Consider the following 24,216-nt stretch of genomic DNA (forward strand, 5'->3'; position numbering starts at 1 on the left):
ATATAAAAGAAAATCTTTACTTATTATTCTGTTGTGTTTACAGAAACAATCGTAACACAACTAATGGTATGACACTAATGGTGTCGTTTCATTTGAAATACTGAACGGGCACATGTATAATTAATCTTTATGTGCGGTTAAAATTAATGTATCCATTTGACATCTAATGTTTAATTGATTTCGTTAAATTATTATTCAAAAGTAAATTCTTAATATACATTGAATGGTGCATTTTAAAACGTATCGTAAAAAGGTAGGTGTAAGGTTGACGAACTTTTCTTTTATTTAAAATTCACATTTTGTCTTTTCTTATTCTATTTTATTTAAGATCGGATCCGCTATATGCAGGTTCAACTGCTTGCAAATATGGTTTCCATTATTTGTGAATATGTTGAAACAATTGGAAGGTTTTACTATATTACCTTAGGGGATAGACACCAATTTCTAGTATATTTAGTTTCATTTAATATGTATTGAGTTTCTTTTAGTTTCTTTTAGTATATAAACAAAAACGCAAATATTCTGCTAGTATTTCTAGTATTGAGCCAAATGAATCGCATTGCCAGTGTGAAGACATTTATACGGAGAACAATAGAAACCATTGTTCTCACTGAACGCAAATATTTTGTTTACAAAAATGTACCGTTAATCTCATCATAAGATGAAAAGTATTGGCATTGTATTTTGTATGGATCGGTCGAAGAATCAATATGAACATTTGTTCTCAAGTAGATTCTAGTATACTTTTAGTTTTCTATAGTAAAAATTTGTGTCTACCCCCTAGGTATTACTTGTAAGTTATGCAATACAATATCGATGTATCGATCACAGTATGCACCTTTTGTTTCATTTGCTTATTTCCTATACGGAACTGCATTTATAATTGTTTGAATATTATTCACTGTTATTTACAAAACAATGATAAATTAATCGAAATAATCATCAAATTGGACGATTCGAATTTATTCAAATCAAAACTTCCAATTATTAATAATTATTCGTTGACACGGTCGTATTTTGCAAAATTGTTTGTTTATCTACAATTATTTAATTATTAAAATTAAGTTTTTGTCTTTTCACATGAGTTCAAGCATTTCGCAATATGCCTACCATGATAGTCAATCGATTTGTTTTTTATTTCGGTATAAATAGAGCAAAGTTATTCTTGAAAAGCAGCTAGTCCATAACGAGCTTCAATCGTATCCGGATTTTGCAATTTTTCGTTGAACAGTTTTGGTGAATTTTTGTTGTTGTTTCAATTCGATAGTGAAAATTGAATAAGTCGGTGCTTGAAAATATGTCGTCGAACATAGATTTATCGTCAATTTCACAAAATGGCAACAATTTATACGAAAAGAATAATGTGCCGAATGGCATCAAATTGGGCCGTATATTTCCATCTTGCCCCGGAGAGGAAATTGTTATAAGTGGCGTTGCTGGACGTTATCCGAATTGTGATAATGTTGAAGAATATCGTCATCATGTGTACAACAAGGTTTTTTATTCAATGTTTGTGTTCAATAATAAACGAAACATGGTTTTGTACACAATTTACTAAACTTTTAGATTGATATGACAACCGAAGATGAATCGCGTTGGAGTAACAGCCTGAGTCATGAATTGCCAAAGCGAAAAGGCGTTTTGAAGGATATTCATAAATTTGACGCCGCATTCTTTGGTATCCACAGTAAGCTAGCCAATAATATGGATCCACAGGGTCGTATAATTATTGAAACTGCTTACGAAGCAATTCTTGATGCTGGCATACATCCAAAATCATTGCGTGACACGAAAACAGGCGTCTTTGTTGCCGTTTGTTTTTCAGAAGCCGAAAAAAATATGATATTCGATCAAATTAGTGGTGATAGCGGTTTGGCTTTGTCTGGGTAAGAATTGTAAAAGTGAAATGTAACGAACTTTCTTTTAAAATAAAATGAAAACACTACTTACGTACTTTGACGTTCACTTTTCTCTCCATTATACATGGAAACAAGAAAAAAAAAATCATTTTTCAATATTCTCTTTTTGTTTTGAAATACAGTTGTAGCCGAGCAATGATTGCAAATCGGTGAGTGTTAATCAGATGGTGAAAAATGCATGGAAATAATAATATATTTGAATATATTTTTAGGATTTCTTATTGCTTGAATCTAACTGGACCATCGTTCACCATCGATACAGCCTGTAGCAGCTCAATGTTTGCACTTGATCAGGCTTTTACGGCACTCAGAAATGGTACATGTGATAATGCCTTGGTTTGTGGCACCAATCTATTATTACACCCGTATACTACGATCAATTTCAACCGATTGGGTGTAATTTCAAAAGATGGTTTCTGCCGACCATTCGATGAAAATGGAGCGGGTTACACACGTTCCGAAGCAGTTTGTTCATTATTTTTACAAAAGTCTCGCGATGCAAAACGTATTTATGCAAAAGTCATCTATTCGGATACAAATTGTGATGGGTAAGCATAATTTCAGCCACTTAACGATTAACGCTTAACCAATTATCTTTTTACTTGTAAACACAGTTTTAAGAACGAAGGTATTCTTCATCCATCGAGTAAAATGCAATACGAATTGATCAATGACTTTTATCAACATTTAAAAATTGAACCGCAAAGGGTATGCTATATCGAGGCTCATGGAACTGGTGAATACTGTGATTTAATATTTATCTATTTGACCAATTACGAATGAGATATATTGTTTTATTTCCATTTATAAAGGAACGAAGGTCGGTGATCCACAAGAGTGCGGAACTATTGATAAAGTCTTTTGTAAAAACCGCAAAGAGCCATTGCTCATTGGTTCGGTCAAATCAAATATGGGTCACACAGAGGGTAGCTCGGGTATTTGTTCCATAACAAAGGTTATTTTAGCTTTTGAATCTGGAATTGTTGCTCCAAATTTGAATTTCGTTAGTGTGAGGAAAGATATTCCCGCCCTTGTGGAAGGTCGTTTGAAAGTGTGCTCGGAATTAACACCACTCTCCGGAAGTTTGGTGGCAGTTTCTTCATTTGGTTTTGGTGGTGCAAATGCGCACGTACTTCTGGAACGATTCGAAAAGGAAAAGGTCAACTTTGGAATGCCAAGTGATTCAGTACCACGATTAGTATTATGGGCAGCGCGGACCAAAGAAGGAGTAGAGAAACTGTTTAATAATCTTGAGACAAAACCACTGGATGCTGAATTTATATCGCTTTTACATAATATTCAAAAGTATGAACAGACTGGATTTCTATATCGAGGATATAGTATTTTAGAAATGAATGATACCAATAACAACGACACAACTGTTCGCAAAAGTTATATGATTGACCGTTACGATGCAACAAAACGACCGATTGTGTGGATGTTTACTGGCATGGGATCACAATGGACTGGAATGGCCACTTCAATGATGCAAATCGACTTGTATCGTGAAACCATTCACAGATGCCATGAAATTTTGAAACCGTACGGTTTGGATTTAATATCAATCGTCACTTCCACCGATGAATCCACATTTGACAACATCATAAATTCATTTGTTGGCATTTCCTCAATTCAAATAGCAATTGTAAACATTCTAAAAGCGCTGCAGATACCACTCGATTACTGTATTGGACACTCTGTTGGCGAACTCGGTGCGTACATAACACATGAAATTGAGTGTACAATGTTATTTATATTTTTTTATTTATAATGAAGGATGTGCCTATGCTGACGGCACCATAACTGCTGAACAAATGCTGGTATCTAATCCTTGTTTTTATTTATTTTTTTTTAAATAAAATTGAATTAAAGTTTAACCGCAAATTCTGGCACTTATAAATAAAAATAATAATTTTTTACTAAAATTAATTTTAATAGCTTTCTTCGTACGCACGTGGATTAGCTAGTGTCGAAACGAAAGTTACTTGTGGATCGATGGCCGCTGTTGGACTGAGCTACGAAGAAGTCAAAGACATGCTACCGGAAGGCATTGAAGTTGCATGTCACAACAGCTGTAATTGATTAATTTTTTTGTCAAATTTAAGACCAAAGCATTTTATCAATTTAATTTTTCAATAATTGAAGGTAATTCGGCGACGTTGTCGGGACCAAAGGAAGATGTTTCTCAGTTTGTTGCAAAACTAACTGCAGACGGTGTATTCGCCAGAGAAGTGGCCTGTTCCAATATTCCATATCATTCAAAGTACATTGCCGAAATGGGACCAAAATTGTTGGCTCATCTAAAAGAAATCATTCCGTTGCCAAAACGACGTTCGGATAAGTGGATTAGTTCGAGCGTTCCCAAAGATGAGTGGAATCAAGAGAAAAATCAATTCAGCTCCGCCGAATATCATACAAATAACTTGTTGAATCCAGTGCTATTCGAAGAGGCAGCTAAAAATTTGCCAGAAGATGCAATCACCATCGAAATTTCACCACACGGCTTACTCCAGGCCATTATCAAAAAATGTTTGCCGAATGGCGTTCATGTTCCATTAACAAATCGAGCAAATAAGGATAATCAATGCATTTTCTTTTTATCCTCGTTAGGAAAGTAAGTGCAAATAATTTGTGTTCAATATAATGAGATTACATTTCATGTATTTGCAAATTTCAACAAATAGACTCTTTATGAATGGTGTTTCAATGCATGTGGAGCATTTATATCCAGCCATAAGCTATCCGGTTTCGCGCGGAACACAAATGATATCGCCGATGATTCTATGGGATCACAGTCAAGATTGGTTTACCAGCGAATTCAATGAAAAGGCAATGAAAACATCATGTGAACGTAAAATAATTTTGAATTTAGATGATGATGATGATGTCAAATATATGACTGGCCATATTATCGATGGTAGGTTCTATCTACCACATAATGAAATATTTGCTTATGCAATGTAGTGTCATTTAATTTTAGGACGATGCCTTCTACCTGCCACTTCTTATTTACACTTTGTTCGAGAGAGTATAGTGTCAATGATGACAAGTAAAACCTTTAATAATTTGGATATTGAATTCGAGAATGTTAGGTTCCTTCGAGCTACATCGCTTGTACCAAGTACTTTAGTACACCTAACGGTTATGGTGCAGGCAGGAACCGGAAATTTTGAAATAAGCGAAGGTGATACCGCTGTTATTAGCGGTAAAGTAAAAGCCCTAACAAATGGCGAACCAATAAAGGACCTCTCTCAATTAATAAAATCAGATCATTCGATTGTTTTGGATAGCAAAGATTTCTATAAGGAGCTTCGTCTGCGTGGTTACCATTATGCCGGTATATTTAAATCTGTCACTGAAATTCGAGGCGATGGAACTCTTGGAATGATTAAGTGGAATGATAATTGGCCAGCATTCATGGATTGCATGTTGCAAGTCGGCATCCTTGCAATCGACTCACGATCGCTTTATTTACCGACGAGCATTCGTAAGATTTGTATTAACACCGCCAAGCACTTAAAAGCCGTTGAACAATTGGATCCCGAAAATCCCGTAATGGAGGTGAGAATGTGCAAGGAGCTTGGCATTGTTACATGTGGTGGAATCGAAATCGAAGGTCTTGTTTGTAGTTCAGTTAGCCGTCGTAAAGCACCGGGCACTGAAGTTTTGGAGTCATATCAATTCATCCCATTCAATAATGACTCAATTCAATACTCTACCGATGAAGCGGCCTCAATTGCAATGCAAATCGCTTTGGAAAATTTAATGCAATATAAAATTAAGATCGTTGAAGTCGATGCAAATGAACCGGAACGACAGACATTGATTCAAGCATTTGACGAAGCAATCGTTAACATTCCATTGTTGGTGGCCGATTTAACGCTATTGCGTAAAGACAAACTTGAAATTGATCATGTTAAAGTGGAAGACGGAGAACTTAAAAATGAAACCAATTGCCAATTAATTATCGGGTCAAAGTGGCTAAATAACAATGAGATGATTGCACAAGCAGAGGCCAGTTTGACTGACAAAGGGTTCTTACTTTTGCGCGAAGAAAGTACGATTCGATGGAACGAGGTTGAACGACCCGAAGGCTTCAATATGATCTCACTTATCAGAATTCCAGACGAGACTCTCATACTGCTTCAACGCAATCAACCGGAAACCAGCAAAACCATTATTAATATCGATTCAAAAGATGTGGCATTCAAATGGCTTCAACCGCTCAAAGAAGCCGTTAAAAGTGGGGTCACCATCGCGTTGGAAGAAAAGAGTGATGATTCGGGAATTCTTGGATTGATTAATTGCATTCGACGCGAACCAGGAGGGAATATGGTTCGATGTGTGTTGATCGATGACAAATCAGCACCACAATTCGATCTCAACGATCCATTGTATGGCGACCAAATGAAACTTGACTTGGCCGTCAATGTGTATAGAAATGGTCAATGGGGTGCATATCGACATCTCACACTCAAAAAAGACATCGAAGAAAAGGAACGAAATGAACACTTTTATGCCAATTTGACACGAATTGGTGACTTATCAACATTTGAATGGATGACTGGTTGGATCGATGCAAACAAATCAAAAAATCTCATTAATATCCAATATTCAGCCATCAATTTCCGTGATGTAATGCTTGCAACTGGAAGATTACCACTCGAAGTTCACAGCACAAATAGATTGCATCAACAGTGCGTACTTGGATTAGAATATTCAGGAACTAATAAGGCTGGAGAGAGGCTAATGGGTATGGTTGCAATCGGAGCTATGGCCACACAAACTGGTATGGTGTTAAAAAAAAATACGCTCTTGTGACATGTTTTGACAGAATATTATTTTTACAGAATATTTTGAAAATTTAACTTGGAAGGTTCCAGCAAAGATGTCACTGCGTGACGCGGCCACAATTCCAGTAGTATATGCAACGATTTATTATGCATTCTTCTTTTATAAACCGATCTCAGGTGGAAAGTCCATTCTCATTCATGCCGGCAGTGGTGGCATTGGCCTGGCAGCTATTCGAATTGCATTGGCATATGGAATGGAGGTGTACACCACTTGCTCGACAGAGCAAAAGAAACAATTTATACTGGATCAGTATCCACAGATTAAAGGTAAAACATTGATAGTTTCATTATTCATTTAAAATTGAATTTAGAAACACTTAGTTACAATTTTATACATAAAATTTACAGAAGAGAACATTGGAAATTCGAGAGATTGTTCATTTGAGCAGATGATAATGATTCGTACAAAGGGCAAGGGAGTTGATTACGTGTTAAACTCATTGGCTGAAGATAAGCTAGCAGCGTCGGTTCGGTGTTTGGGCAGGGCCGGAGTATTTCTGGAAATTGGAAAGTTCGACATTATGAACAACAGCAATTTAGCAATGGGAACATTTGCCAAAGAAATTCAATTTCGTGCCGTTTTCGCCGATAATTTGATCCATTACCCTAAAGAACGCGAAATTTTATTCAAAATGATTGAGAAAGATCTGGAAAGTGGTTTGATTCAACCGCTTCATTCTACCGTGTTCCAGGCGAACGAAGTTGAAAAAGCGTTCCGTTATCTCAGCACTGGCAAACATGTTGGCAAGGTTTTAATTCAAATTCGAGAAAATGAAAACTCGAAATTGTCAAGCCCAATGAGAGTATTTTCAAGAGCATACTGTGATCCTCAAATGGTTTATATAATCGCCGGTGGTTTGGGCGGTTTCGGTTTGGAATTGGCCGATTGGCTCATTTTAAGAGGTTGTAGGAAACTCGTGCTCAGCTCACGTACTGGCGTAAAAAATGGATACCAAGCTTATCGAATCAAGTATGTGTTTAATCATATTTTTTCAATTAAAAAAACAGGTCGAATGTAATTTTATTTCAGAACATGGGAGTCATACGGGTGTAAAATTATAATTAGTACGGCTGATATAACGACACATCAAGGATGTAAAAATCTCATTGTTGAATCACTCGTTCACGGTGCAGTTGGTGGTATTTTTAATTTGGCAGTGATCTTGCGTGACAGCATTTTTGAAAATCAAAGCGGTGACACGTTCTTTGAATCGTTTGGGCCAAAGGTGTTTGCCACACGATATCTGGATGAGCTATCACGAGTTTTGTGTCAACAACTGCACTACTTTGTTTTATTTTCGAGTGCATCGTGTGGGCGCGGCAATGCCGGCCAAACGAATTACGGTATGGCAAATTCGATTATGGAACGAATTATTGAGAAACGTGTTAGAGACAATTTACCTGGAAAGGCTATTCAATGGGTAATCAAAAATAAAAATGTTTTAAAATCATGAATATAAAATGAATGAATGCATCTTATAAATTTCAGGGTGCCGTTGGTGAAGTTGGGCTCGTTGCCCAGATGGCCGAGGACAAAATCGATCTTGAAATTGCCGGAACTGTACAACAACGCATCGCTGCCTGTCTCAATGTAATGGACAGACTTTTATCATCAAAGAAGCCGGTGGTTTCAAGCATGGTCGTGGCTCAAAAGCATGCTATCAGCAAAATGAACCTGATTCAAAGTGTACTACACATTATGGGAATTCAGGATATAAAGTCCGTATCAATGAATTCTACATTGGCTGAGCTTGGTAAGATACTTTTCAGCAACTCCATCATAGGTGTTGCCTCTAAAGATTTTGTAAGGGGTAAAGGATTTTCTTAAATACCAAGTTTTGAATTTTCCAAATTATTTATTTCAAAGGTATGGATAGTTTAATGGCAGTTGAAATCAAACAAGTGCTGGAACGTGAATTTGATGTTATTTTAACAGCCCAAGATTTACGAACTCTAACATTTGCAAAACTTCAAGAGTTCACTGATTCTGGAAAGAGGGGCGAACTATCAAGCATAAATAATGTGTCCACAAAAGAAACGAACATAGAAAAAAATATTTTGCTACGCAGCTTGGGCAATGAACAAACGGCCGATAAAATCATATTGCCATTGTATGAGACCGATACAACGAAGGAGAACGATGTCTATGCGCTTTTTATTCCTGGAATCGAAGGTGTTATCAGTCCAGTTTTACAATCATTATGCAAGAGCATCAAAGTACCTATTTATGCACTTCAATTGCATGCCCACTGCAAAGAGGAATCATTTTCAAATCTGATTGCGTCCATTTCAAAGGCAAGTTACGCAAATTGGAGTCTGTTTTGATTTAATTTTGAAATATTGTTTCATACACAGGATGTGCTGAATTTATTCAATGGCAAAAAGAGATTCATCCTTATCGGTCATTCGTTTGGTGGATTGGTTGCACTTTCATTGGCACGAATACTTGAACAAAGTGGATTAACTGGTGATGTCATCGTTGCAGATGGTTCGGTGTCTCTATTTAAACGATTCCTCAAGGCATTGCTACCGAACATGGATCCAAGTATCGAAATTGTTGAGAACTTTTTACAGACCCAATTGGTGTACGAAATTCTACCTGAAATCAATTCAGACGAAATTCAAAAAATAATACATGGAGAGAAAACATTTGATGGTCGAATGGATAAGTTCTTGAGCCAAATGAAAAAACACGAATATTCGACTGAATACCTCAAGAATATAGCATATGGACTTAAAAATCGCATTCGAATGGTATTGCAAGAGAATGAGGAATACGTCGGCGATAAAATCAAATCGAATATCACATTGATTTGTCCCACGGCTAAATTAGTTGTTGATATTGACAACGATTATCAACTCACTCAATACACAAACGGTCGCATGTTTGTTCATACGATCGAAGGCAGCCATTTAACTATGTTGGATAATGTGCAACTATATGAAATCATCAATGATATCTGCATGAACGAAAAACATTGTTAATTCAATCACACATAATCATAAATTTGCTAGATTTTCAATCGCGGTTATATTTGTTCTTATTAAATGGAGAGGTAAATGTAAAATTAAGTACGTGGATTTTGGTTGTAGGAATGGAAGTTATTTCTAAATAAAATCACATAAATAAATAGTCAAAATGCAGTTTTTTAATTAAGAATTTTGGGTACCTTCACTTGACACGTTGATTTGTGTAATAAAATTTGAATTTCGATAATTGTACGGGTGGGGCAATCAATTTTAATGAAATGTTCAGACAAATCTATTTGGTTTTGCGAAATTCCCAGCCATCTCTCCGATCATATATATCAGATGAGATACCCTCTATATTTTCCCCAATATTCAATCCAAATATTATTTAAACTTGTATAATTTTGTACATAGAACAAGATCTTAAGAAAAAAGAAGAAAACCTTTCAAATATTTAATAAAACAAAAATACTTTGCTATATTCATTCAACGCTTCAACACTTAAACAAAAACAAAGGAATGTTATTTACCACAAAATACCTTTTAGTTTATCTAAACAACAAAAGATCATTAAACGATAATTTTCCGATTACAATATTACTGAACGTAAAATAGAATTGGAAAATATTCAATTTGAATCATATCCATTCATTTTGATTTAAGAGTGCTGATAATTGACTTAACTTAAGAATGAACAATTGATTTGACTTAAGTGGATTCTAGCACTTTGGCTGAAATTTTAATTCATTTCTTCTTGCACATGAAACAAATATAACTATCGAATACTACGGATAGAAGCATCGATAAACTCTACCATTTACCAAGCTTGACTGCTTCGCATATCTGCTGAAGTTGTGTATCTTCTGGTGTTTCTCCATGTTCTGCAACCAAATGCTTTACTTCTTCAACAATGTTACCCAGAAACTCGGCACGATTTGCATTTGGTCCTATTCCTGCTGCTAAACCATCATTTTTCACATCCATAAAATTAAATTGGTCCGCTTTACTTGAGCGTTCAATCGGTTTAAATTGCTCAATCGGTTCACCATTATGTATAGGATTTCTGGATTTTTTCAAAACGTGAATTATACATGTAATGGAATGAAGTTCAAATTATATTTTTTATTACCCGTATTTGACAAAATTATAAAACAGTGTTTGCATATTTTTCAATGCTTTAAAGGCAATCGAAGCATTCTCGTCACTGTCTTTATTCGCATTTATTTGTTGGTAGTATTCGTTAAATTGACGACACCTTAAAAATATTTAGTTATTAGAATCAGAATGCAATAACAATACACTTCAAACTCACCGGAATAAGTAGCAATATTCGTCAGCATGAGCACCTGCCTGCAAAAGTTTATGTGGATTCAGTTTGGTGGAAAGTGAAAATCTAAATAAAACAAATACATTTCAGTCAATTTAAATTCACTTAAGTTTACAAAATGAAACTAACCGAGAGTAAAATGTATCTTTAGTAGAGACGGAAACGAGTTGCTCCATCCACTTTTCAACGAAATACACATATTTTACATCTGAGTCCAAGTGAAGTCGTTGTATGAACCGGTCATGATCATTGGTCGCATTGTCAAAATAAAATTTACGGATTTTTCTCCATACATTGTCAAGATAGTCAGGCTGAAATCGAAGAGGTATCATTAGTAGACTAATATCGTAATATTCATCAAAATACCTTTTTTAAAAGTGTTTCATTGTATCCGAAAATTGGCAAATTGGTGTAAAAGTCTTTCAAAAATGCGTCTATAACTTCTGGATTTGAATAACCATTTGTGCGATCGGTAAACCTCAGTTGTTCCTAATTAGAGTGGAAGAGAGACAGAGATAGCAAAAGATAATTGATTATGTTAGCTATGATTTAAATGTAAACCAAGTGCAACTTACATATTGAGCGGAGGTAAAATATGAGGATTTGTTGACTTCTTTTGTTTTCATCAATTTTGTTAGTGGATCTTCAAGGAGAAATGGCTGTTTCGCAGTTGATTCTAAATACCAAGGATTAGATAGTAATTAAAGTTTAGATATTAAATTGTATTATTTACTTACTTTCAATGACTGGATTCCAAGCAGTAATTACTCCATCAGGACCACCAACAGCTTCTTGATTGAAATCAAGAATGTCATTAACATCTGCATTTTCGAGGAACTCAATCAATTGCTCATCACTTGGACGGCTTGAGTTATTGTGCTTTTCGTAAAAATATTCAATCAGACATCTATGATCACCATCCAAAGTATTGATATTGTTTGCTGTTGCACTTATAGTTATTTGTTGATTGAAATATTTTGACGAATTTTCGTTGAGTAAATGCAAACCAAGAGCCTTTCCACCTTTAATTCGGAAACAGAAAATTCAACTCCTTTCAGTAATTTTGCCAAAAAAAGTAATGATCAATTAATATATTTTTCTATGAGAAATCACCCAATGAAAATACCTGATATAAAACCGATAATAGTAATCTTGTTATTGTCACCGCCGAAAGCACCAATATTTTCATGAATCCATTTCATGGCCATTTGTTGATCTTTCATTCCCATATTTCCCGACTGTTCGGGTAAGCCCAACGACATAAAACCAAATATTCCAACTCGATAGTTCAGCGTTACCAGGATTATTTCATTTTCGATGACAAAATCTGACCAAATATATGTGAGCGATACGAAAACATGAATCGTGAAAAAACATTGAAATTTGAATGGTGAAATAAAAAATTCACTATTTAAATACCTGGACCATAAAGCGCATCATCACCAGATCCGCCTGCAAATAGGCCACCGGGAAGAACGAGTAGGACTGGCAACCTTTTTGTTTCATTTGCGTTGGCTAGAATGATTAAGGAGAAGTTTTTGTTATTAGCTTATATTTTATTTATGAAAACGAATCTCACCTGGAACAAATACGTTCAAATTGAGGCAATCTGTAAAAAAGAAAAAAAAATGACGATTACATTACTTACATGAGTCTAAACAAACACTCTTACCTTCCGTTACTGCAGAAAATTGGAAACCACCTTTGTTCAATCTTTGGGCACATTTATTACCATATTCAAATGCGTCAATCTGTTTTGGCCACGATGCCACTGATTGGGGTGCCTATAAAATTAATTTTATAAATATCATACATCGTTTCTAGTGTGTTAGCTTAGATAAAACAGTTTCATAATGGGCATACAAAAAAGTCGATTCATTTTACAGTCCAAGCCGTATTGTCGTTAATTTTTGATGAATTTAAATTTTGTTGAAAGAAAAAATCTACATTCTTTCTAGTTAGTTGAATAGAAAATTTGGCATTTTAAATATCGTGTTCGAAGGATTGTCGTTCTGAGCAATAAAAAAACGAAGATCAAACTGAATTTTGATTACATCATATTTTTGTTTGAGTATATGAAGTCAAACCGCATTTGAATTCCATGAAAACCATTCCTTTTCAATATGTACTTCATAGGTCATACTCAAAATATCTGTAAAACTCACTGCACGGCTCAGCACAATTTCGCTTTTAATTAGGGCATATAGAAATGTGTCTTTTGGATTAAGCAAACACATTTTATTACAAGCACGTGATAACAAATAAGTAAAGCATTCAAATCAGTTTGGGAATGGCAAATATTTGATCTTAAAAGCACTATGGTATCTAATTACCTAGACTTATCTCGATATGTTAACAAAGACGAAATTAAAATACTAAACGATCAAACCAAATAAAATACTCAATTCATACCTTGAAGCGAAGTTTACCAATTGGTGCTTGGGCGTATGGTATTCCCTTAAAGGAATAAAATGGTGTTTCTAGCCAAATGGTTTTCTCCAGTTGACCTCTAATTAGGGTTGTTTGGGTTTTTATCGTTTTGTACGAATTTTGGCCATTCACTATTGACACAGTTATGGCAAACCAGAGAAAAATGCTTAATGGCAGCATTCTCAATGAACAAATTGATATTTATTGGCCAATGAAATGAACTATATATTTCCACCTCAATCTTTTCACTTCCACTGATGGATTTGCAGATCAAATTAACACTTTTATCTAATGAATACTGGTTTGTATTATTTTTCATTTCATTTGTCTCTAAGAAAGTTTAATATTATCTCTTCGCAATCTAGTCAATCGTCTAATTATTATGACAATCTGTGTGTCGTTCGTTATCTGTGCTGCTGTTCACATAAACTAATCTCGTAAAACAAATAAACGACATAGAAAAAATAATTTAACCTTCTAGAAGTTTCTGTAGGAATCCAGTTTCGATCAACACCACCCAAATTATTTAAATGATAAATTCAATCATAGTAGTTATTAACAAGTTTTGGTTGAAAGTTATCCAAAGTCAATCGGGTGAAACGTTTGCATTTTTGGCACTGGGTCTCCTTTCACGACGTGCAGCTGAAATCGATACAACACAAATAATTGGTTTTCGAGATAACATCGAAGAAAAAAACCGTTTCTGAGAGCAATATATTTACATAGGAACTGGAGGTGAACTGAGATTCAAAACTCCTCCTTAAAGAGAAGCAAAATATTAACAGTGAGAATAAAAACGGTTTTAATATTTTGCTTTACACTGAGGAAGAGCTCTTCTTACATCAATTGCTCTGAGAAACAGTCTATGGCCACTATCGAAAAATGTGTGGTTGTTATACGCATTCTCGTATAAGAATGTCGTTGATAGCGATCGCATTAAGTTACATACATTATTATTCAGGAAGCGGCACCTATAGACAAAATCGAATGAAACAAATTCAAATTCTTGCAAAGAAAAATTTACAATCCAAAATGAATTTCGATTTATCATTTTCAAAGTGAACGCATTGAAGACCAAAACAAATTATAATATGCGATGAATTTTAATTTTTTGGCATAAAAGATTTATAGAAGAAAAAAACTAAACTCCTTTGAAATAAAAATTTTATAAATTGTTAATTTTCCCCTTACAACAATATATTTATATAAAAACGCACGCATTTTTGTTGATGTTTTTTTGACAATTTGGTTGATTTATTCAATATTAATTGACGAAATGTGTTTTCCATGGAAATTTATTCTTCCAATCACTTGCTATCATCGGCTTTGGCATGTTTACCTCTTGGGGTGTTCATCTTGATACAAGGTGGATCTGAAATTAAAACAAACGATTTCAAGAACAAAAGAAAAGAAAATACGAAAGATTGGTTTTAAGAGAATATTCAATTAAAGATAAACTAGAATAATAATGTTAATTTACACAAATCTCGGGTTTCGGTTACACCATATTTCGTACGGATAATTCATGGTGTAACATCCATAACTGTGACATGTTTGTTTTAGCAACATAGTAATGTCATCATATTTAGAGCCACAATTGGAGCATTGATAGTATGCGTGCCAACGATCGTCCGACATAGTTTTCCTTTCTTTAATTTTCTTTGAATTGGGCTGAGCAAAAATTTATCTTGAATGCTATGAATAATGACTAATTTCGTACTGCATGAGATTTTATACACAACGATTGTGCTCAAAACTGCAAGCGTACTTATTTTGAAAAGAAATTACTTAGTGCATTTTGTCGCGAAATTTTATTTAAACGAAATATAAACAACTGGTTGAGACTGTGCCAAGTGGTATAATTGACAATTCAACAAAATTAATCTAAATAAAGATTTGCGATTGCATTCTTCTTGCCAAAAAAAGATCCATTATAAATATCTGATTTCCACTTTCGACCAATTTGCGTTCGTTTTAATCCAATTCTACGAATTTGCGCACTACAACAATTATTCTACAGTATTTGGATGGAAGAGGTAAATAGAAAAATGTGGATAAAATGAGCTGCTTATCAAATTGGTGGTTATTTGAGTAGAGCAATGATTATTATGTTAAAATGTATTGTGATTTATCATTTTAAAATTGATTGCATCTCATTTTCTGAAGACGATGACAAAATTTTTGAGCAAGCCAAGAATCAGCGATATCTTACAATCTGTCAAAGATTTGTTTGAATAAATTTCCGTCGAACAAACGTTAAACAACACACGCACTGATTATAAACATTTTAAATGACTCATTTCGTAGAATAACTGAGAAATATAAAAATTGATTTCAGAATATTCCGTAGTCACAAAAAATAAAAAATAAAAATATAGCTTTTCTTACATCACGCACTGGATAGTTGATCGTTCCACATCCAATGCATGCAACTGGCTTATTTGGTTGGCGATTCATTGGCTTGTATTTATTGCCACAACGGCATTCGTAGAATGCGTGCCAACGTTCTTTTACCACTTTTGGCATTCTTTATTTTTATTGCTGAAATTAATTGAAAAAAAATTTGAACGCTTTATATTCGACGATCGGAATGTATTGAGATTAAATAAAGTTGTTATATTGTATCGTATGCTTGTAACACCGCGTCAAATGTCTAGAGCTAAGTGATTTCCACAGAACAAACGTCAAAATCGTACAGCGTCCGTCGCTCAATCAATGTTTGAAATGTATTATGTTTATAACTAAAATAAATATTCGATGAGAATAAAAATGCTTTTGCATTCATTTTATTTTCTTTTTTCCAGAACTGTAAACATTTATAAACGATGTGTATGAAGTAACGGTGTTGACTCTATTATATATTTTCCTTGTTTAATTGTTTATTTTCTCCGTGAAGCTAAAAATGAGTTTGATATTACTGAAGTACAACTACAACAATCCATGATAGAACAAATTTTATATAAAAGAAAATATGGAGTTAACGAAGAATGAATCTAAATTGCATTTAAACTGTATTTCAATCATATTCTTCAGAGCAATATTTGCGTTACCTAAAATTTTCCCTAAAAATGTTTAAAAAAATGTTTTTAAAGATTCAGTATTGTTTTAAAATGGTCAATAATTTTATCATATAATTCATCTTCTTTGGCTGCAATAACACAGTCGTGATTGCCAAACAAGTGAAAAACCATGAAATTTTCTGGATGGTCCGGAATGCTTTTGATGCCGTATTTAAGTTTGAGTGCAGTACAGACCAATTCAACCTTCTTCATGCTTGTGATATCAGTGGAGCCCTGCAAAATCTTTTTGGCTTCATCACGATCGACTTTGGGCAATTGCAGAAAGTATTTGTGTCTATTGAAGATGTGTGGAGCCCAATACTGGAGTTTTCCATCCTTCGATTTTACGAGATCTAGAAATTTGGGCGTGGTGTCAGCATCAGAACTAGTGGCACCACCTAAAGTGCTGGCGATTTCTTTTTGTTCCTCGTTTTGTTCAAAAGTTTGAATGAGCTCGATCATTGCAACAGCGGCCTTTTGTTTTGCTTCCACTTTGCTTGAATATGTTCCAGTGCGCTTTATTGTTGACAATTGACAAATGTAAGTAAAAGACGGCGTATTTGTTGCACCACATGATTGAAACTCCTTAAATCTAAAAGAACCGATGACACAAATATGAATAACCGAATTTGATTTGGGCATTTTAAAAATCCCGTACGTTGGAAGTGGCAATTGGCGCTGCACACAAATGTCGCGCAAATGCATGACAGCATCTCTGGTGGTTACTGGTTTCTTTGCTTCTGGTATTGCTTGAACTTCGTCTTTAAATTGTTCTTTTGTTTTTAGCTTATCTGTAATCGAATGAAAATTGCCCGTATCATTCGATTTTGAAAAAAATAACGAAATACTTACCGAGTAGATTGGCGCAGGCTTCTTGCCTCGCTAATTTTTTTGACCGAGCAGAGCCTCGGGAAGTTAAATTAAATGCAGTGCAAATGCAAGAGAACATTTTTGGATCGCTTTCGTGTGGAACCATATCAAAATAAGGAGTATGAACTCCGTGCTGCGAACACAATTTATGTAATAGATCTGCCGGAGTGCCTGACATAATTTTTGATTATCTTAATGATAGTTTTTTAATTGAATTTTTTAATACTTCGAACGATTGAATAAAGTGTTCTACAATAATGCGATGACATGAAATTTTTAGCAAATTCAATGCGGAATAACAGTTTATAACCAAAAAATACGATGTATAAGCAAATTTGCAACACGTTTTACCAATGTTACTCACCGACAGAGAAACGTCAACACGAACTAATTTCAAAAACAAAACATCGGCTTTCATTATTTAAATTCACATATTCTCGCTGTATGGATGGCGACGATCAAAAACTGAGATGATAATTTAACATGTTGCAGACATCTGCAATCAAATTCTACGATATTATTGTGCGATGTCATAAGAAAATATTTTTTTTCTTTTATATTCAAGCAGTTTGGTTTTATTTTACGAACATACTTACATAAAGATGTACGGATCTGTGTGAAAATATACGAAAACAGTACACAACACAAAAGTTAACCTTTAGCTGTATGCGCGCAATGGTTTTCGTCTGTATTAACACAGTTCTGCACGACCCTGTCCATATCTACATAAGTCCGAATTTCAACCATTTTTGGGAAGACTGACTATTAAAATAAAAACAACTAATAAAATTGTAACATAAATATGGGACGCATTGGAGATATTTATAAAACAAGACTGTTTTTGCTTAGAAAAAAGAAAATTAGAGCAGCTGATTGCAGTGACATGCTTTTTATGTCCCAATGTGAATCATTTTTATTGGTTCAATTATATTTCTTTGCAAAAGTAAAAGAAATGCTTACGCTTCAATATGCAATTCCATTGTTTACTTCGGATACAAAACGCCTTTGTTCAAAAACGTCAAATAAAAAAAAAACTATGCGTAGTTCAATTTTTGATCTAGTAGCCTTTATTTCACATCATGTGGACCACATTAGCAGTTTGGTGTTTTAATATGACAGGAAATTTGTTTGAGAAACAAAATTGCATACGGCAAAAATATATAGGAAATTCTTAATATTCAAAATTTCAATAACTCTTAACGCATTTTGAAGGTGATATCCAAATATACAGAAGTTATTTCAATCACATTTGTCTAAGACAAAATTTTTTTTTTTTTTTTTTTTTTTTTCAAAATTAAAACTCGTGAAGGTTCAGCATCGTTTTGAAGTGATCAATGACTTTATTGTACAAGTCTTCTTCTTTGGCTGCAATCACACAGTCATGATCGTTAAGCAAATGAAAAGACTTGAACTGTTGTTGATGATTCGGAATGCTTGAGATGGCGTATTTGAGTTTGAGTGCAGCACATGCCAAGTCAACCCGATCTTTGGTGGTGCCATGGATAACCGTTGAATCGTCCATCAAAATTTCTTTGGCTTCATTGCGATCCTCTTCAGGCAACCGAAGAAAGAAATTGTGTCGATCGCTAATTCGTATGGCCCGTGATTGTACCGGTACTTTTTTCGCCTCGTGATAGTCACGGAATATCTTTTCGGGTGGTTCTGAAACGACGGTCTCAATTTGATTCTGTTCTTTGTTCAGATCCAGATTTTGAATGACTTCGAGCATTTCACGAGCAGCGATTTGTCTTGCACCGCTTTTTGTCGAATATATACCGATGCGTTGAATTTTTGACACTCGACAAACACAAGTGAATATCGGAGAATGAGATTCACCCGTTTTTTTTACGTCAAATCTGAAAAATAAATGAGAGTACTATGAGCATCTATTTCAAGTTTGAATTAATGTTAGTAATTCATACGTGGCAACCGGCCAATTACGCTGCACACAAGTATCAAGCAAAATTGATATTGCATCATAATCGAATACTGGACGTGGTGTTTCCGGCACCTTTTGAAGAGTCTGTCTGAATCGATCCTTACCTATTAGTTGAGCTGCATTACAAACATACGATATAATGTACCAAATATCTATTAAAAACATTTCGAAAGTTCATACCAATAAGATTTGCGCTTGCATCGTGTTTTGCTTCTTGTTTTGATTGACCTGAACCTCTGGCAACCACATCAAATGCGCTGACAAGGCAAGAGAACATTTTTCGATCGGTTTCGGCTGGAAGACATTCGTAAGTTACCACTTCATTTTCCATGGTGCACAATTCTTGCAATTGAGCCACCGGTGTTTTTTCCATTATTTCCCGTTTTCTTTTCAGCGATGCATCTATGGATGACATATTTTTTGTCTGGGAATTTCACGACAGTAATAAATTGCTTCAATAAAACTTTTGTATTCTTTGTCAATTAAATGTCGACGAACAATCCAACGTTCTTTTTCGTTGGGAGTCAACTGAATTTCACAACAAGTTGTTTATATTGTGAAATAGATACTGACTAATATTGTATATCGTATACTGTCAATGCAAAGCGAACTGTCAATGTCAGTAGTTTCTGCTGAACGTAAACCACAATCAATCACACACATTGATGCAATAACTACTTAGCAAATACATGTGAACGTTGCAACGTTTTGTATTCTTTCTTTGAATAAACAAAGAAAATTATATACGTCTTAGTTTCATGCATGTTTTTAGAATGTATTCTTACTCTTGTGTGACTGTCTAATGTGCCTCCATCCGTAATTTGAGTTTTTGTAGAGAAAATCCAAAAAATAAAGTATTGGAGCACAACAAAAAAACAAAACTGGATTGATTAATTGGGCAAGAGAGTTTTTTAATTTTAAAAACAAAAGTATTTTGAATTCTAATTATTTGAATTACACACATTTTCTTTTATCAATCATAACTTTTCCATTTTCTGTAAAAAATAGTATTTTTATTTCAAAAACAAACAAAAATATGTCGCAAAGAAAATAAATATTTACACAATTACAAAAAAAATAGAAATACCATTTATTATTTCTACAAAGTCTAAACAAGTAATTTGTGAGACATTTCAATTAATACTACAAAATAAATTTAAATTCCGCGTTTAACTGGCCGTGGTTGCAAAAGAACCTTAACAGGCTTGCAGAGTTCCAGTTCGTGTCCGGGTCTTACTGATAAACATAGCGACACATCGACTTGACATTGTTCCGTCCACACAACGTGTGACAATAGTAGGTTCGTTCGAAGGCGCCAATTATTTGCTAAATTGAAAAACAAAATCGATAAATACCAAAAGTTAATTATAATATCGAAATATTTGAAGTTTTAATTTTCTACTCACTGTTTTCGCCATTCTCAGAAATGATGCGTTTTAAATCTCGCATTCGGGGCATCATCAAGTGAACATTTTGATCTGGATATTTAACTCTCATGCGCAAATTCAAACGTTGACTATCTCGCAAATTATCAATTTCACCCAAAAATGGTACGGCTGCAATGAGGCCGGCCGACACTTTGGTGGCGGGAAGTTCACTTACGTCGGTCGATGATGGATCCAAAATACGAGCGGTACAAATTTGTATCTGTAAGAAAAAAATCCAAATCAAATCAAAATATTTCTGAAGATGAAAATTGTTGTTTATCGGTGCCACAGCGGTATCTTACATTAATATTAATTTCGGGTGATGCAACTGGAGAAGCGGTTTGAACGATTGGTAAAATTTCACGAAATACCCGGCCCGGTTTGGGATCGTTCATGCTTGATATTTGATTTAATATAGATGTGGTGAATGCATCGGCTCGCATGTTTGGATTTTCCGTTAAAAATTGATTTGTATCGGATGCAATTTGTAAAAGTAGTTGACATGGTGCCAATGCACTCTGCGATCGATCTTTCACAATCAATACCAGATGCAATGCACTGGCCCGCAAGCTAATCTGTTTCACCATTAGCAAATCGTTTGGTGTCAGCGATGAGAAAAGATTTTGTAATTTAAGGCATTTTTTCATCAATTGATTGAGAGATTCTTTGGATGGTGGTCGACTTGTTGGCATTGTCAAACACGATTGCAATTGTTCAATCAATAGTTGAGCGCCCAAAAATGTGGCCGTATAGTTTGCTGTGCCCGATAACTCTGGATCAATTGTAGCCAATCGATCTAAATTGTCTTGAGCGGCGGTGAGCAGTGCTTGACGTGCCCGCGGTGCTGAATACGATGCTCGAATATTATTCAATATAGTTTCGAGAAATTGACGAGATCCAGTCGATCCTTCGGTGAGCTTCAATTCGGTTGATGTTCCACCGATTGGCAATGCAGGCACTAAATTTGGCATCGTATCACGTAAATAGGAATAATGCTTTATTGTTATTTCTGGCAAAAGACCGAGAGCTGGCGGTAGCTTTTGTGCAGCATTAAAAATCATTATCAAAATGCACACATCTGTAAAGAAAAATGAACGAAATTCATTTGAAATTTAATTGCAGTTGCATATTAAATGTATATAAAGTCAAGAAAACAAATCACATACACGCTGGATCTTCAACATCCTTTTCGGCGCTATCGAAAAATGGATGATCTTGCAACAGTTGTGTTACCAATGACATACAAATTTCTGGATGCTTTGCACCAATTCGCTGCATACATCCAAATGCCGAAAATTTATCTTGCGGATATTTTGATAGCACGTCCAATACTTTTTGGACAACCATTAATAAACAATTTTGCGTTGATACTCGGCATACACCCAACATTACATGTAAACTTTCACGTACTTCAACTGAATAATCCTAAAAAAGGCAATTCGAAATTTTTGTTTTGAACATTAATGTTTGTTTTTGTCCGATTTTCGTTTGAATTTTCATGAAAACTTACTTCGAGTGAGCTCAACATGGTTTCCAATTGATCTTCGCGTAATGTAATGTGCTTTGAAATGGCCGTTAAACTATCGATGGCTTTAAGTCGAACACCTTCTATTTCATCATTGAACATATCAACCAAAAAGTCCAAACTCATTACGGCAAATTTTGGATTTGATAATGCCAATTTGCACAGCGAATCGACGGCCGCCGTACGCACCTCAAGAAATTCATCTTCCAAGCCATGCACAAGTGCACCACATGCTCCAGATGCCATAAGTGATACGGTTGATGCATTTATTTGCTCTTTCGGTGCATCGTCTGCCCATTTTTTACCCGACGACCACTCACCACTTTGAAATAATTCGGTATATCGTTCATGCAAACTCTTTTTGCGCCGTAAATTACTCATTAATTTTTTATCAAGTGTTTGATGCAAAAATTCATGACTAACAGCGGTCATGCCGCCAAGCAAACCGGCAGCCTGCGTCCGAACTTGCATCGATAAATCACAAATGGCTGAACAAATATGTCCAAAGGCTGCATCAGCCAAACGTAGCTTTGAATCCGAGTCGGGCACATCAACCATACTATAAATATACAAATCAATTAGTAATTTATTTTGTTTTGTCCGAGGCTCACACTCAAAAGAAAACAAATAGCTTACAATTCAGTGTGTTTGATACCAAGCTCATATACCAATCGTAATGCTTCCTTTCTCACACATTCATAGTCGTCTTTCAGCGATTCGACGGCACGAAAATAGAGACGTGGCGGTAGATATGCGCCTCGTTGTCCAAGTGTTAGAATTGAATCAAATGCCTGGGCTCGAACGCGTGAATCTTGCGAATCGGTGTATCGGCTTATCAAATCAAGTGATTCTTTTTCAGCTTCGCGCAATTGCAAAAATGCTCCAAGCAATGTTAAGGCATGCCGTTGCACATTGTGACTGGCATTTGTCAATTGTAATTTTGCAAATAAAACGATTCGAATCAGTGTCGTTAATGGCAATTGCTGTGTATCACCAATTTTGAAAAGACTATGTAAACCCTGTGAAATTACTTTGGGCGATGTTTCGCCTTTTAACAACAGAATCACTTCATCGACTAAACTTGTGCCATCGTGTAACGCTTCCGATGCCAACTCACCGAATAGAGACAATACCTGTAATTTTTTCAACACATTTCATTTTACGTCCCATTCAGTGTTTAACGAAATTTATTTACCTTCACTCGGACTGCCGACTCTTTTTCCCGTTTAAAGTGTTCGCATAGCTTTTTCAGCGATTCAACAATATCATCAGCCGTATTATTGGTCAAAGTATCCGACATTTGCGTTAGAATTTGTAATGCATCATTGCTGTTTGTCGTTTTTTCCAATAGATTTGATAGAATTTGTATTGATGGACCGGCACTACTGGTCGAACGCTTTGCAGTTATGCGTAGTTTCTTATGCGGTCGATGCTGATTCGACTGTGGATAATGGTAATCAAACGTATATCGTTTATTTAGTAGAAAATCAAAATGGTTGCAATGAAATTGTGAAATTAAACTTACCTCTACTGTTGTTATAGTCTCCGTAATTTTTCGCTTTTGTACATGCGGCATTTTTATGTTTATTTTTATTTAACAATTCAAATGATTTAATGAAATTTTGTATGTTATTCATGCATTTTACAACATGTATTTGTCAGCATTTGACACAAACATTAACTGAGCAAACCCAACCGAACGAAACGTCATTGTTGCGGTTATCATATAAATACTACTTATGACAACTTTGGCATCCCTATTGGTAAAAATGTCGTCGACTACACCTTTTGAACGTATTTTTGATTCATTTGATAAACTTTTAGATCGATGGATATTATTATTGGAATTGAAAGAATGATGAATTAAAATTGAAGTTTTTTTTTAAAATGGCAATCA

General features: G+C 34.9%; 5 protein-coding genes across 7 annotated transcripts; 1 reads left to right on the forward strand and 4 right to left on the reverse strand.

Annotated features, from left to right (window-relative positions):
• The first annotated feature begins 1,188 nt into the window (after positions 1 to 1,188).
• On the forward strand, positions 1,189 to 9,912 carry LOC116352489 (fatty acid synthase-like). Its single transcript, XM_031785140.1, has 17 exons — positions 1,189 to 1,495; positions 1,567 to 1,886; positions 2,042 to 2,068; positions 2,132 to 2,467; positions 2,534 to 2,655; positions 2,732 to 3,631; positions 3,696 to 3,739; positions 3,858 to 3,993; positions 4,065 to 4,533; positions 4,604 to 4,836; positions 4,900 to 6,708; positions 6,770 to 7,039; positions 7,121 to 7,742; positions 7,803 to 8,193; positions 8,262 to 8,526; positions 8,640 to 9,067; positions 9,128 to 9,912. Exons 1-17 carry the CDS (start codon positions 1,298 to 1,300, stop codon positions 9,755 to 9,757), a joined length of 7,200 nt encoding a protein of 2,399 aa, XP_031641000.1. The 5' UTR covers positions 1,189 to 1,297; the 3' UTR covers positions 9,758 to 9,912.
• On the reverse strand, positions 9,900 to 13,854 carry LOC116352499 (esterase B1-like). The gene is made up of 12 exons (XM_031785150.1): positions 13,482 to 13,854; positions 12,742 to 12,853; positions 12,649 to 12,678; positions 12,489 to 12,584; positions 12,196 to 12,396; positions 11,807 to 12,091; positions 11,645 to 11,745; positions 11,436 to 11,558; positions 11,199 to 11,380; positions 11,055 to 11,135; positions 10,872 to 10,997; positions 9,900 to 10,805 (listed from the first exon to the last, which is right to left on the reverse strand). Exons 1-12 carry the CDS (start codon positions 13,677 to 13,679, stop codon positions 10,553 to 10,555), a joined length of 1,788 nt encoding a protein of 595 aa, XP_031641010.1. The 5' UTR covers positions 13,680 to 13,854; the 3' UTR covers positions 9,900 to 10,552.
• A 2,441-nt stretch (positions 13,855 to 16,295) lies between these two features.
• Positions 16,296 to 17,937, reverse strand: LOC116337112. Of its 3 annotated transcripts, none has more exons than XM_031761453.1 (4): positions 17,411 to 17,772; positions 17,217 to 17,349; positions 16,632 to 17,150; positions 16,296 to 16,561 (listed from the first exon to the last, which is right to left on the reverse strand). In XM_031761453.1, exons 1-4 carry the CDS (start codon positions 17,604 to 17,606, stop codon positions 16,546 to 16,548), a joined length of 864 nt encoding a protein of 287 aa, XP_031617313.1. In that variant the 5' UTR covers positions 17,607 to 17,772; the 3' UTR covers positions 16,296 to 16,545. The 3 variants fall into 3 exon arrangements, with proteins under 3 accessions (XP_031617313.1, XP_031617303.1, XP_031617322.1); XM_031761462.1 differs by adding an exon at positions 17,793 to 17,937 and having other exon boundaries at positions 16,297 to 17,150; positions 17,411 to 17,599; XM_031761443.1 differs by having other exon boundaries at positions 16,296 to 17,150.
• A 535-nt stretch (positions 17,938 to 18,472) lies between these two features.
• On the reverse strand, positions 18,473 to 19,968 carry LOC116336997 (interferon-inducible double-stranded RNA-dependent protein kinase activator A homolog A-like). The gene is made up of 3 exons (XM_031761271.1): positions 19,548 to 19,968; positions 19,351 to 19,483; positions 18,473 to 19,284 (listed from the first exon to the last, which is right to left on the reverse strand). The coding sequence occupies exons 1-3, from the start codon at positions 19,780 to 19,782 to the stop codon at positions 18,723 to 18,725; spliced, it is 930 nt and encodes a 309-aa protein (XP_031617131.1). The 5' UTR covers positions 19,783 to 19,968; the 3' UTR covers positions 18,473 to 18,722.
• A 465-nt stretch (positions 19,969 to 20,433) lies between these two features.
• On the reverse strand, positions 20,434 to 24,012 carry LOC116351484 (integrator complex subunit 4). Its single transcript, XM_031783621.1, has 8 exons — positions 23,845 to 24,012; positions 23,515 to 23,760; positions 22,956 to 23,452; positions 22,305 to 22,878; positions 21,961 to 22,219; positions 21,097 to 21,872; positions 20,774 to 21,014; positions 20,434 to 20,693 (listed from the first exon to the last, which is right to left on the reverse strand). Exons 1-8 carry the CDS (start codon positions 23,893 to 23,895, stop codon positions 20,524 to 20,526), a joined length of 2,814 nt encoding a protein of 937 aa, XP_031639481.1. The 5' UTR covers positions 23,896 to 24,012; the 3' UTR covers positions 20,434 to 20,523.
• Between the last annotated feature and the right edge of the window lie 204 nt (positions 24,013 to 24,216).

The sequence above is a fragment of the Contarinia nasturtii genome, unplaced genomic scaffold (genome assembly GCF_009176525.2).
Source record: "Contarinia nasturtii isolate CC-2019 unplaced genomic scaffold, AAFC_CNas_1.1 Cnas_scaffold_78, whole genome shotgun sequence".
Lineage (NCBI taxonomy): Eukaryota > Metazoa > Arthropoda > Insecta > Diptera > Cecidomyiidae > Contarinia > Contarinia nasturtii.